This window comes from Bolinopsis microptera, chromosome 1, assembly GCF_026151205.1.
Source record: "Bolinopsis microptera isolate Bmic1 chromosome 1, MBARI_Bmic_1.0, whole genome shotgun sequence".
In the NCBI taxonomy this organism is placed as follows: Eukaryota; Metazoa; Ctenophora; class Tentaculata; order Lobata; family Bolinopsidae; genus Bolinopsis; species Bolinopsis microptera.
Genome location: NC_087072.1, coordinates 5,604,093 through 5,618,840, shown reverse-complemented (window position 1 = coordinate 5,618,840; position 14,748 = coordinate 5,604,093). Strand labels below are relative to the sequence as shown.

The following is a 14,748-nucleotide window of genomic DNA, read 5'->3' as shown; positions in this document are numbered from 1 at the left end:
TCGGTGCTTCTATACGGTTCCGAGACTTGGACTATGACGAAAAGGCTAGAGAAGATGGTTGATGGTTGCTATACACGAGTGTTAAGAATGGCCCTTAACATCAATCAATATCGAGACCATGTCAGCAACCACAGCCTGTACGGTGATCTTCCCAAAGTCAGCTCCAAGATAACCCAAGGAAGGCTCAGACTTGCAGGTCATGCTCACCGACATCCGGAGCTGACACTGAACAAACTGATCCTCTGGAAGCCGAGTCATGGGCATACTAACAGGGGGCGACCTTACTTAACACTACTAGATAACCTAAAAGCAGATACTGGGCTGAAGTCAGTAGACTGATGCTAGACTGATGGAGGACAGAAAGCTGTGGAGAACTGTTGTCAATGGATCTCGGGAATACTACCCGCCTTAAGTCAAGTCAAGTTAATTTGAACACTCAGCTGTCAAAATGCTGCTAGAAATTTAATATAATAATCATGTACCGGAAACTGTACCGGAAACTATTCAATATCTGTTCATTGGACAGTATCCAACCTGAGTGGGCCTGAGCATATAAGTCAGTTATTCACACAGTGAATTATGATTTGAATTATCACAGATTATGAGATTTACCGCTAATTTCTTCAATTTCAGGATACAGATGTAGAGAAAGTTCTAAGTTCCGGACCGTTTGGTAACTTGGAGAAGTTATCTTTGGCGTTCACATGCGTTACCAGCGACTGCGCGCGACACCTCGTCAAACTACCCAACCTCCAACATCTCAATTTGTGGTGCACTCAATTCGGTAAGTTTTTTTGTAAATTGCATAACTTCTATTTTACTGATTATTTGTTGAAGTTAATATTTATTTAGAAATGCTTGTTACCATATTTTATTTCTCATTCAAACACCACCACTCGTGATATCTAATGAATGTGTATATCATATTGTATTTCTCTCCTTTAATTCTTCCGAACCAGCAGCACACCCACCACTGTAATACAACCCTCCCCCACCTACTCAACACCAGAATCCCTGTTTTATTTTAAGCGGCCCGGAATAGCCTTGAACAGTCTGGCAATCTGCCAAGTCTGTGTAGTACCGCCAGTCGCCACCTGGCACTCGTACATATCAACCATTATTCTCACTCTTACTATACTCCAATACATGACCTGTCAGTTATTTGATATTATACTTAGACTGCTCTATAAATACTATAATGGCACATTGTGACGAAAATTTGAAGACAATGGCTTGTCTGCAAAACCCAAGTAAAACATTACGAACTGTAAAGAGTAAGCATTGTTAGGCTGGGTTGGGACGTTTCCACCTTTTATTTCACCATGTCCCTCGCCAGGGTGCTGATGTTTCTACAGGTAGAGTTTAAACTTTAAGCCGGAGTTATGATCATAATTTTAAAGGTTAAGGTTACTACATTTAGCCCATTAATTGCTTTTGGGTTAACCTAGAGTTTGAGATAGCATAATAGAGGTCCTGGTTATGAGGATTAGTATATTTATAAGTAAATGAATTATACCTTAGGTAACTTACTGGAGGGTTATTAATAGCTATGATGTACGTAGTAGTAATTGACAGGAATATAGATCTCAGTCTAACCCATTACAGCCCAGGATAATGTGTTGCAACAGAGGAGCTCAATAATAAGCTCGATAAATTACCAATAAGATTAACGTTTAGATGTGGTTAAAAAACACCAACGGTTACCATAGTTACCATGGTTACCATGGTTACCACACCAATGGTTGTCGTCACATGCCGACCCTAACGAGGGTTGTTATTGGTCAATGACTAAACCTTGTCCTGCAGGTGATACTGGACTGTGTCTGTTAGCAGAACACTGTCACCGACTCAAGAGTCTGAACTTGTGTGAGACGCTGGTAACGGATGAAGGACTACTGGTTTGTGATTTAGACATTACACCTGCGTTTTTTTAATGTTAAGGATCTTGTCTATGGTCGCCGAGACGGCTCATTTGAAAATTCTTAATTTCAAAATAAAAAATATTTCTACTAGTGTACATATTATACCTTATTTTTGTAACTATTATATCTATTAACCATCTATCTAACAATTTATCACCAGGCTCTGACTGAGTTAAAGACGCTTACCTGCCTTAACCTAAACTCGACCAAACTGTCAGCTCAAGTATTCGAAGAGTTGGTTAACAAATTGCCCTCCCTAGCCAGCTATGATATCAGATACACTGAAGCTTGGTATGTTTTGTTTGTGATATTTTTTATTTTTTAAATATTGTGGAGTTATGGATGTCGTCAGTGCATAATTTGTTACATATGTTGTGGTTACTAAACATCAAGTTTTTAACTTACATTATCTTAAAAACCAGATTATTGTTGAAAACGCTGTTCAAAATCTCTCCTCAACTTTCAGTTCAGTATACTATCCCTTTACCAAGGGCAAGTGTATCCTGTGATCGCATGAACCCTGACCATCTTCCTAGAATCATGTCTGTCATTTAACGTTAAATGTGTGACCTGGTTGTAAGCCTGGTAACGGCCTGTGATTGTTGCATGTGTCACGTGATAGTAAGACAGTGACGCCGCGCACTTCCCCCTATTATTTTCACTACGAGAGTTTTAAAAGACTGAATCAGATTGTTAACGTATTTGTAGTGGAGTTTTTATTTGGTATTTCGAAGATTTTATTAAATTAAGTTTGTTTTTTTTTTCACATTATTTTTCCATTTTCTCCACGACTGGGTAAACAAAATTTCTTCAATAAATATTAAGCAAGACGTGAAATGTTTTAATTTGTAATGATTGACGATTGTGTTTGATGTCTTATATCTATGTAGTATAGAAAACCGGAATGTCATTTGTAGCTTTGTAAACCTTGATAAAAATTGTATCAAGTAAAGTGCGATCATGCTTGTGATGTACTGATGAATGTAATGATCCTACATGCCATTCTTTGGATTCATGTTCGTAATTCTAATTGTGCAGATATTTGTTCACGGTCTCAAACGTTTAACTGTGCGCGCCACGCGCTCAAAAAATCATTTACAATTATAAATCCTCGTTATCTTCCCGCTTGTTTTCAGTCAAAACAAGGACGGTACGTACATCAGAGAAGGGAAACCCGTACAAAACGGCGCTTCTAAAAGTCTTCAGTAAGTTTTTAGCCTCTTCTTTAGGAGAATATTATTGATAACAGTAGACAAAAAGAAAAAAGTGGACATATAATTAAGAAATCTTCTTCTCTTATAAACCCCTCCGGGATAGAATAAGATTCTGATAATCCCGGCTCCCGCTAAATAGATTCTGATAATCCCGGCTCCCGCTGTTAGTTTTTTCCCGCTGAATAAATAACCCCGGCACAGCTTTTATAATCCCGCCCCGCTAATTTGGCTCAACAAGATTTGTTTTGTTTTGACATTCGATGAGAATTTCAACCGCGTACTGTCACGTGTTTTGATGACGTGTATCACGTGACTAACTACTACGACGCGCATTGGTAAAAAATGTCACGTGACCTATGGCTTAACGTAAGAACTATAAATACACTCGATCTACGTATCGGTCTAATTGCAGGCGCTGGCAAAACTCCAGCACACTGCTTACATTACTTAAACTCTTACATTAATTGGACCAGTTCCAAAACTTGTCTCGACGGTTACATTTGATTTTGTCCGGTTCGGTTAATTTTGTCGTGTTTGATATAAGCCATGTATTATAGTCGTCTACTTTGATAAACTTCATGACACGATATCATTATTAGCTTTTATCGCTTGCCAGGCTTAACTCGACGCCCCTTATCGATATTCATATTCATTCAACGTTCTGACTGAGGAATAATGTTTAGATATAACGCCAATTTCAAAAGTCATAGTACCTTAGTTGTATTTATTTGGTAGTCCCCAATTCCATTTCATATTTTCCATAATGATCTCATAATCATATAGCTATATTTAAGAGTAAAATGTCAAATTTGTTGGTCCTAGCACTAACCCGGAGGGGTTTATAACACATAACACCGGCACGCTTAAGTTATATTAAAATAACCCCTCGTGCTAAAGCACGTCGGGGTTATTTTCATAATAATCCCTCGTGCTTCGCACTCGAAATTATTATAAACTTTTCCCGCGCGTCGCGGGAAAAATTGAAATATAATCCCTGCGCATGCCGGGGTTATGTGTGTTATAAGCTACCAAAGAGCATTTTTAACCACCACCTTGCATCAGTGATTGTAAACTTGATAGAGTAAAGATACAGTTAAACTGCGAAGGCACAACACCAAACCAACCCTACTCTATCTCCCAAAAACAACCTTCTCCTGGTCGGCCATGTCCCTCATCCTGCACTTGACCCCCGCAGAGGTCACAAGCCCATCGGAGCACAAATGAGCGAGAAACGGGGAAGCCTTAGCTACCGGGCCAAGGACTGCATCACTAGCAGCGAAATACGGATATACCCTCCCTTTTACATGCGTTCAACCGGCACCCGAACCACACGCTGTTTCTTAGACATAACTTCCCACTTACATCAGTGTCTAATGACTAATTACTCAGTGCAGTCGGTTAAATTGAACAAGCTGCTATAATTTAATCTATTATATTGAACAATATACCACGAGAAAAGATAAATTGACGCTACTTTGAAGGCGTTGTCTGACGTCAGCTGACGTTTTCTGACGTCAGCCGACGTAGCCTCTTCTGAAGAAAAGTGGGACCCCCACAACCGACCAATCAGAATGCTGTCCATTAAAAACGGTCTGAAGCTGTCAAGGATATTAGTGTGACGGTGGCACTAAAATTAATAGTCCTTTTGAATTTAAAAAGATGGATTTTAACTAGTTCGGCTGAGATTAATATTATAGAACGGTTCGTAATTGAGTCGAGACTGAAAATTCTTTCTTCGGAATACTACATTATGATATCGAGAAGATAAAAAGCTAAAGAGAGGACGAAAAGCTAAAAAGACGTTTAAATCCGTAGTTGTTGTTTCAAATTAAAGCTATTAGGACTTGTAGTATTAAATACTGGTAATTTGGTATAGTTTTTAACGAATTCTTCATTTCTTCTTTCTTCGTGTAGAAATGAATAAACTGAAATGAAAAATCTATTTTAAAATAAACGATACTTCATGATATTAGCAATAATGGGAATAATTCCTTGTCATTTCAGAGCGGAAATGTTTGATAACAGGAAAGGTGTGGTAGATGGTCCGTTCCTCAAATACAGTCCTGTTCCGGACCGAAAACACGATGAGGGTGATAAAGATGAACAGGACGAGTAAGTTTTAAATGAAATAGTGTGCTTGAATCCTGGCCATATAGATAATAACTGACACACGTTCCAGGGATATTGTGTGGTGAATATATCGAACCAACAAAAATAAAATCAACCCAAATCCATCTCTCTCCTGTGATGTTTTCAGCAGTCTAATTGATGAGTTCTTGATTAGTATAGTTTAGCCTACACAAGCTGCACGTGGTTAATTAAGTGGGTGTTCTGGATATTAGTAGGCCGGTGTCCTCCGCTGCACACTTCTCCGTATGAGGTGGCACTTCTCAACCACCCCACCAATACTGTTGAGGTGGCACTTCTCAACCACCCCACCAATACTGTTGAGGTGGCACTTCTCAACTACCCCACCAATACTGTTGAGGTGGCACTTCTCAACCACCCCACCAATACTGTTGAGGTGGCACTTCTCAACCACCCCACCAATACTGTTGTCCCTATTGTGACCTAACAGGACCGGTGAAGTCTTAATTGTCTGTACATGGTCCTCTACTTAGACACTCTTTTATTTCTGATAGTAGTAACCATTGAAACAAACTCTATCAGAGTATCAGGCCTGATAAATCCAGGCTTTCCCAAAACGACTCTGCGATATCCTCTGACACAAGGTATACTTTCAGTACAGATTTCTCCACGCATCTCGTCAAATCTGTCGTGAAGAGCAGTATCCTTGCTTTTTCCCTCCAGTAGGTCAAAGACCATGACACTGTTGCAACCTTTATTGGTCCTCAGTCGTGCCTGCAAATTACGCATTTAAAAATTTTAAAAAACGAAGTTTTTTGTCGGTGCCACACGCTTCATGCTATACAGTTTCACAACTTCGCTGAAACTCTTGATTTTGGCCCTACCTTTTACCTGGACCACCTGGAATTGCTTTACTCTTAACAGTTTCAAAGGTTGATGAGGCTCCCATGATTGCCACTTTGCTCCGATTAAAGTTGCTCCGATTATTAAAGTTGCTGCTTGCTCAATAGTGACAGCAGCTGACCGCAAAAAAGCCGCACTTGCCTACATCACTCTCACAAGTTTCAGAATAGCATGAGCTTATTCTGATTTAAAGTAAGCAATAGCTGATAATATTAATTATTACTGAATATATCTGCCTGACAGAATATCCAACAGGGACGTTCCAGATAACGAACTTGCGATGTCTCAATCCCATCACTCGCAGTGGAACGGCAAGAACATTCCTACTTTTACCCTCAGTAAGTATAAACCTGCATATTCTCTACAGTTCTATCAGATTGCATTTATAAACAGGTTGATACACAAAGCCGGTGGTTTTCAGACCACACACCTTGGGATCCAATTTGTCGGCATGAATTACCGAATTTTCAAGCCCCAAATTTTGAATGACACCCAGCATATGCACATTTTATAGAAAATTATGATGACGATGAAACTTCAAAGCACAATTAGTTTATCGAAGTGATTGATAATATCGAATTGGCCGTTACATAACGACAAGGATACCATTCAACTACATATTCCCTCATTAAACAAACCATACAAATTTTTCCCGACGACTTGATACATATATCGAATCATTTAAAAGTACTTGCTTGTGTATCAACTTGCAGCGAACGTTGAAACTTCAGTAATAGTTCACCTCGGTTGAACATCCTTCCTTGCCATTTTAAACCAAAAAAGTCAGACCTGCAAATAAAAATCTCGGCTAGATAATAACGGTATGATGAGCTCACAAAGCACGCTTCTCACAACCCGAAGACAATCAACACCTGCAGCATTTCTTAGTGCGACTCGAGAGTTCCTCTTTAGGGATCTAGGTAGGGTAGCTCTGGCCACAATCAGCATGTGCCGCTCTGCCATCTCTCCGCTATACTACTACTTTTTATTTTCTTTTGCTTTGCGGATCCTTCCAATTTCTCCGGAGAAAAATCAGATATCTCCGAGCTGATTATTTGTCTGCACTATTTTCCAGCTACTATGATCGCTACCCTAGATTCTAAGCATCCTTTAATATTTAATATGCACTCAGCACTGCTAGATTAATATTATCATTATTTATTCACTGATACAACGATTTTATGAGGGTGACAAATCGGTTCTTTTGTGATATAATAGTCTGGACGTTATATCTAGCGCCAGCCAGTGCTAATGAGTGCTAGATAGCACTATCTAACAGTGATAACACCAGCTAACTAGATAGCACTATCTAACACCAGCTAGCACTAGCTGGTGTTAGATATCGCCAGCCATATATCGCAGCGTGTGAGTGTACAAATAGATTTAAATATTAATACATAATATTTATATACTATATATGATATATACATTGTACACTTATATTTAATATGATCGTTTGAATTTTAATGATTCTTGATTAGAGTTTTGCCTCAGCCCGGGTTTTGTTCAAATTAAAAATAAAACACAGTAATATAATAATCATCTATTCGGTGGATTAAATTGGAGTTCTATTTATTGTAAATTTATTTGTTATTGATAATATATAATATATATTTTTTGGGGGCAACAGATATCAACAGAATAAAAATGAATGTTATAGTTTTATAATTATTACAAGCGGACACGTCGTCTTAACAGTTTTCAGTTTTACTATTTGCATATTATCTTAAATTTTACTTTCTATGCTCACACTGTCTTTTGTGTACTTATACTCAAGGCAAGCCATCAAATTAACAAACTCCTGACGAGTACTTCAGTTGAATAATGTACAATTTAATAATATGCCTGATTGTCAGGAAACTAGCTAACGGTAATCATTTATGAGAAGCGATTTCCAAAACAATCCATTTGCAGTCTAATTATATATTATATACTGGATTATTTGTTGTTCGATTAAATTGATACTTTGATTATTTATTTACTGATTCATTACATCTGAGTTGATCGGTTTTCTGCTTCGAAGCACGTCGTGATTTAAAACGAAATCTTTTTCAAAAGTTGCGTTTTATCAATAAAGGATGTCAACACTGATTTAGTTTTGAACTTAATTTTCAAATATTATGAAGTAACTAAAACGTAGTGTACAATTAAAATATTATTTAATTGATTTATCAAATCATAATGAGTGTTCCTATTTCAGGATCGAATCGTAAAATGGGAAACAAAAGCGCTCAGAAAGCGGCAGGGGACAGCAAACAGTGAACTAGTATCTGCCCATCTAATGGAAGTTATTGAGAATATAGAAACGCCACATTAATGACTTGACATAGGGGAAAGTGTTCTTGTGTTATTGATATCATGCGTTGCCTCGTGACAAGACGGCACTTTGCTGTAAAAAGTGGAATCTTCTTTGAATTTGACGTTTTTAATCATCAGAGAAAGGATGCATCTGCGGCACCGTGTGCGTTTCTGAACTGCTGCAATCGATCCGGAGAAAAGCGGATCAGCTTGTAACTCTTTAAAACGTAACCTGTGAGGGTGATAATGATGATGGCCCTCGGAGTAATGTGTGATTACGCTCTTTACTTTCAACCACCGGTCTTTCTAGCTATGACGTCTAGCTACCCTACTTTTGTCTCATTACAGACTCAACTACCTCGCAATACTACAGTTAAGCACTCACCGCGCAGCGGTGATTATATGTCGGAAATGGAAGGTATCATGTCAGTGTTATTTGATTAATTTTGTTGCTTTTTATGTCTCCTATCTTATCCAGTTTTGTGTGAAAGTTGATACTTGTCAGTTGAACCATGACTGCCATGTCTCGAAGTAATTACGACACGTGACTAGGTTTTGTGTACATGGACCTTCAGTTAATTCAAACACCATCCATGAGAGATCAGGCAAAATTCGCGAAACTCGGATAATATTAATAAATGAGTATGTTTCATATATCGTGCTTTACGGATGCTTATTTTATTGATTCGGAGTGTTTTTAGATCTTTGTATCGCAACCAATCTGCATTGATCGATATTTGAAAAATGTCGTTTGATTTTATTTTTCTATGTTTTAATATATTATCGTGGTTGACAAAATATTTCGATTCAGTTTTAAATTAATATTTGGTTGATTAATTCTCATTTATAGAATTGTGTACAGAAAAGTGCTTCCAAACCGAAAAGTGAGGATATGAAGTTTAGCAAGGCTATTTATCATTTCATTTTACAATTGATTCTTTGAGTTTCTCCTTTAATCTAACTATTTCTTGATTTTTCATAATTACAATTACATTAACAGCAGTTATTTCATTTCACAAATCAAACTGGCATACCTTCGGCTTTAGACTTGTAGATCCATGCATATAATACTTGTAAGGGAAGATAATAATATGCTTGATCGCTGTATCGATCGATTACGACTCGGTATTATCAAGCGTTTTAAAAGATCAGCCGGGCCGCTGCCGACGTTTGAGAGAAAATTAAAAATGTGTAGTGGATTTGTCTTCTCTTGGACCATTTTCAAAGTGACAGTTTTAGGAACTATTTGACAGATAGCGGTATAGTATTTCAATAGTTCATTAAAGTATTCGGCTTGGAGTTTTGTTTCTTTCAAAATATTTCGATAGTAAGTTGGAAGTTGTTATTTATTGTACCTTTATGTATTTAATATCTTTTGATGCAGTAATCAGTATCTAATTATGATGTTTATTGTTTATTGTCCCTCTCAATGTGTAGGCAAGGGGTAGTTCACATATTTCGTAAATCGTAATACAACGTGTTCTATTTTATTCCAAATAGTAATAAATAACCGTGTCGTGTTCTAATACCCGCGTTCGTAAATTTCATGAGTGGCCCCTTGCTCTGCATATGAATGATGAAGAATAGAACTGTCATCCTACCTCATACCCAATACCTGTGACAAATGTTGACGGTTCTGCAACACAAAAATACCACAGAAATAATAGTAAATAGTACCACGCCACGATCTCAGACAAGTTATTAAACACCTGGAACAGGTGTAGTCATATCATAATATCAAAGTTAGTTATACTTATATGTTATAGTTATAGCGACTGTTTCCGGAGTAAATCTTGGCCTATTTCATAACTGTAAGACGTAAGTGTAGCTAATGTTACGCTAAATGTGTTTCATGATTGGCTGGCTACAGTGCGATAAAGTTCCCGATCTGAAAGGGAGTTTATAACACATGATCGTCACAGTCACACATTACAATAACCCTGCAACCAAATGATGAGGCTTGAGCATAATGCATATCCAATCACCAGATATTATGTTACAGCTCAAAGCAACATCTTTTGTGTTTTGCCCCATTTTCATTTGTATCACGTCTTACCTGGGGACCTCAGGCTAGTATGTTCATATCATAGAGATTCGGCGGAATGACAGGCTGAGCGCGGCCCAATAATATCACGTCGTGACCCTCATTGTCATTTCACTTAGTATCGGGGCAAAAGTCACGATACAGCCGCGCACTCGTGCGCTGCGGGCCTACAACGTGAGGCAAATTTTCATTACTATAAAATCCAATATCCAACAAAATTTCTACAACCCAGTAATTAGTTGTAGGTTTATAACCTACCAAGACGCGTGCCGAGTTAGACTCCAGACTCGTCGGCGGTCTTGGAAGTGGAACAAATATTTTACGAGTATCACCCGTTAACCCGATTTATAGAAGGTCCTCGTAATCGTGTGTCGTAGCGCGAATCGCGATACACTACTTGCTACTGGCGCGCATCAAATTATGTTTATCGCAACCACCCAACCGCCTTCGTTAGACCGGTGCAGTGCACCACTGGGCCACGCCGAGCTGCAAAGGATTGACATTGTCAATCAAAAAGGTCCTTACGAATTTTCAAAATGATTCCATTCCAGGAACCGAAGATATAACGGAATAGTACGACGAAAATTACAAATCAATGAATTTCGTCAAATTACGAATTACGTGACTTAATTTGCACTTCCTTGGAGGGCTTCGACGCGCCGCGCAAACTAGCATTCTTGCTAAATCGTTGCTTTACAGAGCAACGATATGGAAAGGTTGACATCGTCAATCAAATTGCTCTAACCAAAGCCCTCTCGCTTGCAGTAGCGTACCTGGGGACCCCAGGCTATTATGTTTATAAACATAATAAAGATTCGGCGGAATGACAGGCTGAGCGCGGCACCTTGCTCTATCCAGAGCTAGAGCCCTTGCGCTTGCAGTGTTGTGAAACAAGCGCGCCTGCAGTGGCGCGAAAGCACATGGTTAGGTGAAAGCGGCACCCAGTAAGCAGTATAGCGCGCGACCGCCGTACGCATATACACGTACATGGCTATGTGAATCAATCAAGCACTTACTGGGCCGCGCTCAGCCTGTCATTCCGCCAAATCTTTATTTATATGTTAATGAACATAATAGCCTGGGGTCCTCAGGTAATCAAGCACTTCTTATAGCTCCAAATCCAATATCTTTCATGGTCAAACGTCGCTTAACGGCCCAGGAAACCCTACCGGCTGGGGTATATCTCCAAAAGTAAAATAGATAGAACCTTCCGGTTTTCAACAAAATGTCCGTCTCGTAAATTTAAAGTTGGCTCCCCAGGAGCACAATTTGGGACAACTTAGATTTTGAATTAAACCAAAAAGTTTGATTTTGGGCTAAATAAAATATCACAGCTTTTAAACTTTGCGAAGTAATGTCGTTGTCATGACTACTAGGCTCAATGCAGCGTGCGAAAGGTAAACTTGATGTGACGCGCGACGCCAAACGTGCTGTTGAAAATCTATCACCTCTAGCAAGCCCAGCAGGCCGTAAGGTTTTCTGGGGGGTAATACTCGTAAAATATCTGTTCCATATATTGGAACCGTCGACGAGTCCAACTCGGCGCACGTCCTGGTAGGTTATAAACCTACAAAACGTCGCCAAAAGCAATTAACTTCATATACTAATACAGTTGCTCTCGTCCAATGAAATCGCTGCATTTTGCAAGTCATTATGCATAATTAAAATACATATATTTTATGCGGAGCTTGGTTTACATAATTTTGTAGATTTATAACCTACCAAGACACGCGCCGAGTCGGATTCGTCAACGGTCCTAATATTTGAAACAAATATTTTACGAGTATCACCCGTTAAACTTAACGGGTTTCATCCCCCCTGTCAGCATTTTTATCTTAATACGTCAGATCATGGGGTGATCTGGGCCTTTTCTTAAAATTTGGGGGAGCGATTTAGTGGGAACGATGCTTTATATATATTAGTCATGTCAAGATGTAAATAATTTGTATCCACCGTGAAGCATTGTTAGTACGGCGTTCATCGGGATCGCGATCTTTACTCCGCGCACTCGTCCTGCGCATGAAAAATTGAAACGACGACAGAAATCGAGCGCTATACAAATTTCATAAGCCAATTTTAAAGTTTAGGTATGTTATTTCTTATGCTAATTGTAGTATTAAGCCCTTGGCAGTAAAGATTTCTTTAGCCTTAAAGGCTGTTTATTCAGAGATCTGCAGATATACTAACATGTTGTTTAAAGTAACAGGAGTTAATAGGAATTGGGTCATTTTGAATAATAAACCGATTTTAGAAGCTTTAGATAAAATTAATGATAATAGCTTAGCGAGAAACATCCAAACTTTTGATTTTTCTACTTTATACACGAATTTAGCCCATAAAGATATCAAGGATGCTCTCAAGTTTACTGTTAAATTAGCCTTTAGGAATAGTAAAAAGAAGTTTATAGCTGTTTACGATAAAGGGTCTGCTTGGGTTAATAGCTTTAGAGATGGGACTGTGGCTTTTGATGAAGTTAAGTTGATTAAATGTGTTGAGTTTCTACTGGATAATTGTTACTTTAAAGTAGGAGAGATCTTATATCGGCAACATATCGGTGTACCTATTGGAATCAACCCTGGTCCATATATTGCTAATACTGATATCTGGATATTATCCGGTTGGAAGAGACAAGGACAAGTGAAACAAGGAAGTTAGGAGTAAGGGCAAATTTTCGGCGTCAACGCCATCTTCAGGCTCAAATTATTTGTTATGTAGTAGTGTTGAAAGTATTAAACGAGTTTTAATACTTTCAACACTACTACATAACAAATAATTTGAGCCTGAAGATGGCGTTGACGCCGAAAATTTGCCCTTACTCCTAACTTCCTTGTTTCACTTGTCCTTGTCTCTTCCAACCGGATAATATCCAGATATCAGTATTTCAATCATGAGACTAATAAACAGCGAACTACTCCGTTATTTGACATATATTGCTAACTTAACTCTTTGGTATTTTGAGAACAGTTTCCTAGACAGTACGTATAAAAGTAGATACTATATTGTAAAGAAGTTAAATAATACATTTAGACTTATAGATGATATTACTACCCTTAACTCTGATGGTTACTTAGAGGAATATTTTAAGTTAATATATCCAGACTCTCTTACTCTTAATAAGGAAAATGAAGTAGATAGTGCCGCCAATGTATTAGATCTTGATATTTCGATAAATAGCGAGGGGAAGTTTTCTTGTAGAGTTTATGATAAAAGGGATAAGTTTGGTTTTAAAGTGGTCAAGTTTCAACCTTTGATGAGTAATCAAGCTAGTAGTGTATTATATGGCACGTACTGTTCACAGGTTGTGAGATATTCTAGGATCTGTAATAATGTTGTTGCTTTTTCTGATAGAGTTTTGAAGTTTACTGAAGATTTAATTGAGTTGGGTTTTAGACGGGATCGTCTTAGTAAAATATACTTATCAGTGGTAAAGAGGCACGGGCTTAAGAATAAGTTTGGTATTGGGTGTGGTAATATATTAATGCCATAGCTTGACCTATGGTATCCTTTTCTAATGTTGCAAAATATTTGTCGCACGTGTTGAATTTAGTTTTATAATAACTTTGCGGCGGCGCAAATCGGAGTCTTAGAATTACGCGGGAAATTACGCGGGAGTAATTGGAGTTTGGGCCAGTTCGTTTTATGACGTATCGACTACGTTTGCTTAGTATACTTTATTCCTACCGTTTTATTACATTTTTTACTTTATCTACCTATCACTATACAGTATACATATTTAATCTTAAATTATCATTTTAGTGGAACTATGTAAAAGGGGATCGTTGCTAGCGTTAAAACTGTTTTAACCCTGCCATAGTCAGTTGAAAGTCTGATAGCATATGTTCCGTTTGATTTGACCAAACTAATGCCTTTCATTGCTTTATACGCAATATTTGTTGCTTCTTCACTGTTTGTCTCAAAAACGTTTTGTTTTGTTATTGCAGGACATTTTGTCATTGGTTCCGTCAAAAATTCTCATAGTGAAATAACATATTCTGTTAAACATAGATTTCTCAATAATCGAGCAAAGATAGTATCAGTTTTTACGAATGATCTTAATTAATGTGTTTCATATGCTTCAAGAGAGATAGTGCTGACCTAACTTTTTAATTCATTCGAACTTCCTCACTATTAATTCAGGCCTCAGGGGCTTGAAGGATCGAGGGAATGTGTTAGCTTTTTTTTTCAAACCGTCTCTATAGGGTGTCAGGTACGGAGCAGTCTGTTTGAATCTCACCTGAGAAGTCTATTTGAGTTCAGCCCCTCCTCCTCAGCAGAACAC

The 14,748-nt window shown here is 38.1% G+C and overlaps 1 protein-coding gene across 5 annotated transcripts in view; it reads left to right on the top strand.

Annotated features, from left to right (window-relative positions):
* Positions 1-9,823, top strand: part of LOC134822701 (C-Maf-inducing protein-like) — a 78,936-nt gene extending 69,113 nt beyond the window's left edge. Inside the window, exons 15-23 of one of the 5 annotated variants that reach the window (XM_063833901.1) lie at positions 634-784; positions 1,807-1,898; positions 2,083-2,213; positions 3,059-3,127; positions 5,141-5,248; positions 5,881-5,946; positions 6,383-6,465; positions 6,940-7,047; positions 8,328-9,823. In XM_063833901.1, coding sequence (XP_063689971.1) covers positions 634-784; positions 1,807-1,898; positions 2,083-2,213; positions 3,059-3,127; positions 5,141-5,248; positions 5,881-5,946; positions 6,383-6,465; positions 6,940-7,047; positions 8,328-8,389 — 870 coding nt within the window. In that variant the 3' untranslated portion in view covers positions 8,390-9,823. Of the gene's footprint in view, positions 1-633; positions 785-1,806; positions 1,899-2,082; positions 2,214-2,388; positions 2,816-3,058; positions 3,128-5,140; positions 5,249-5,880; positions 5,947-6,382; positions 6,466-6,939; positions 7,048-8,327 lie in introns of those variants that run through there. The other 4 variants (XM_063833909.1, XM_063833917.1, XM_063833926.1 and 1 more) reach the window with 4 other exon arrangements.
* The last annotated feature ends 4,925 nt before the right edge of the window (positions 9,824-14,748 follow it).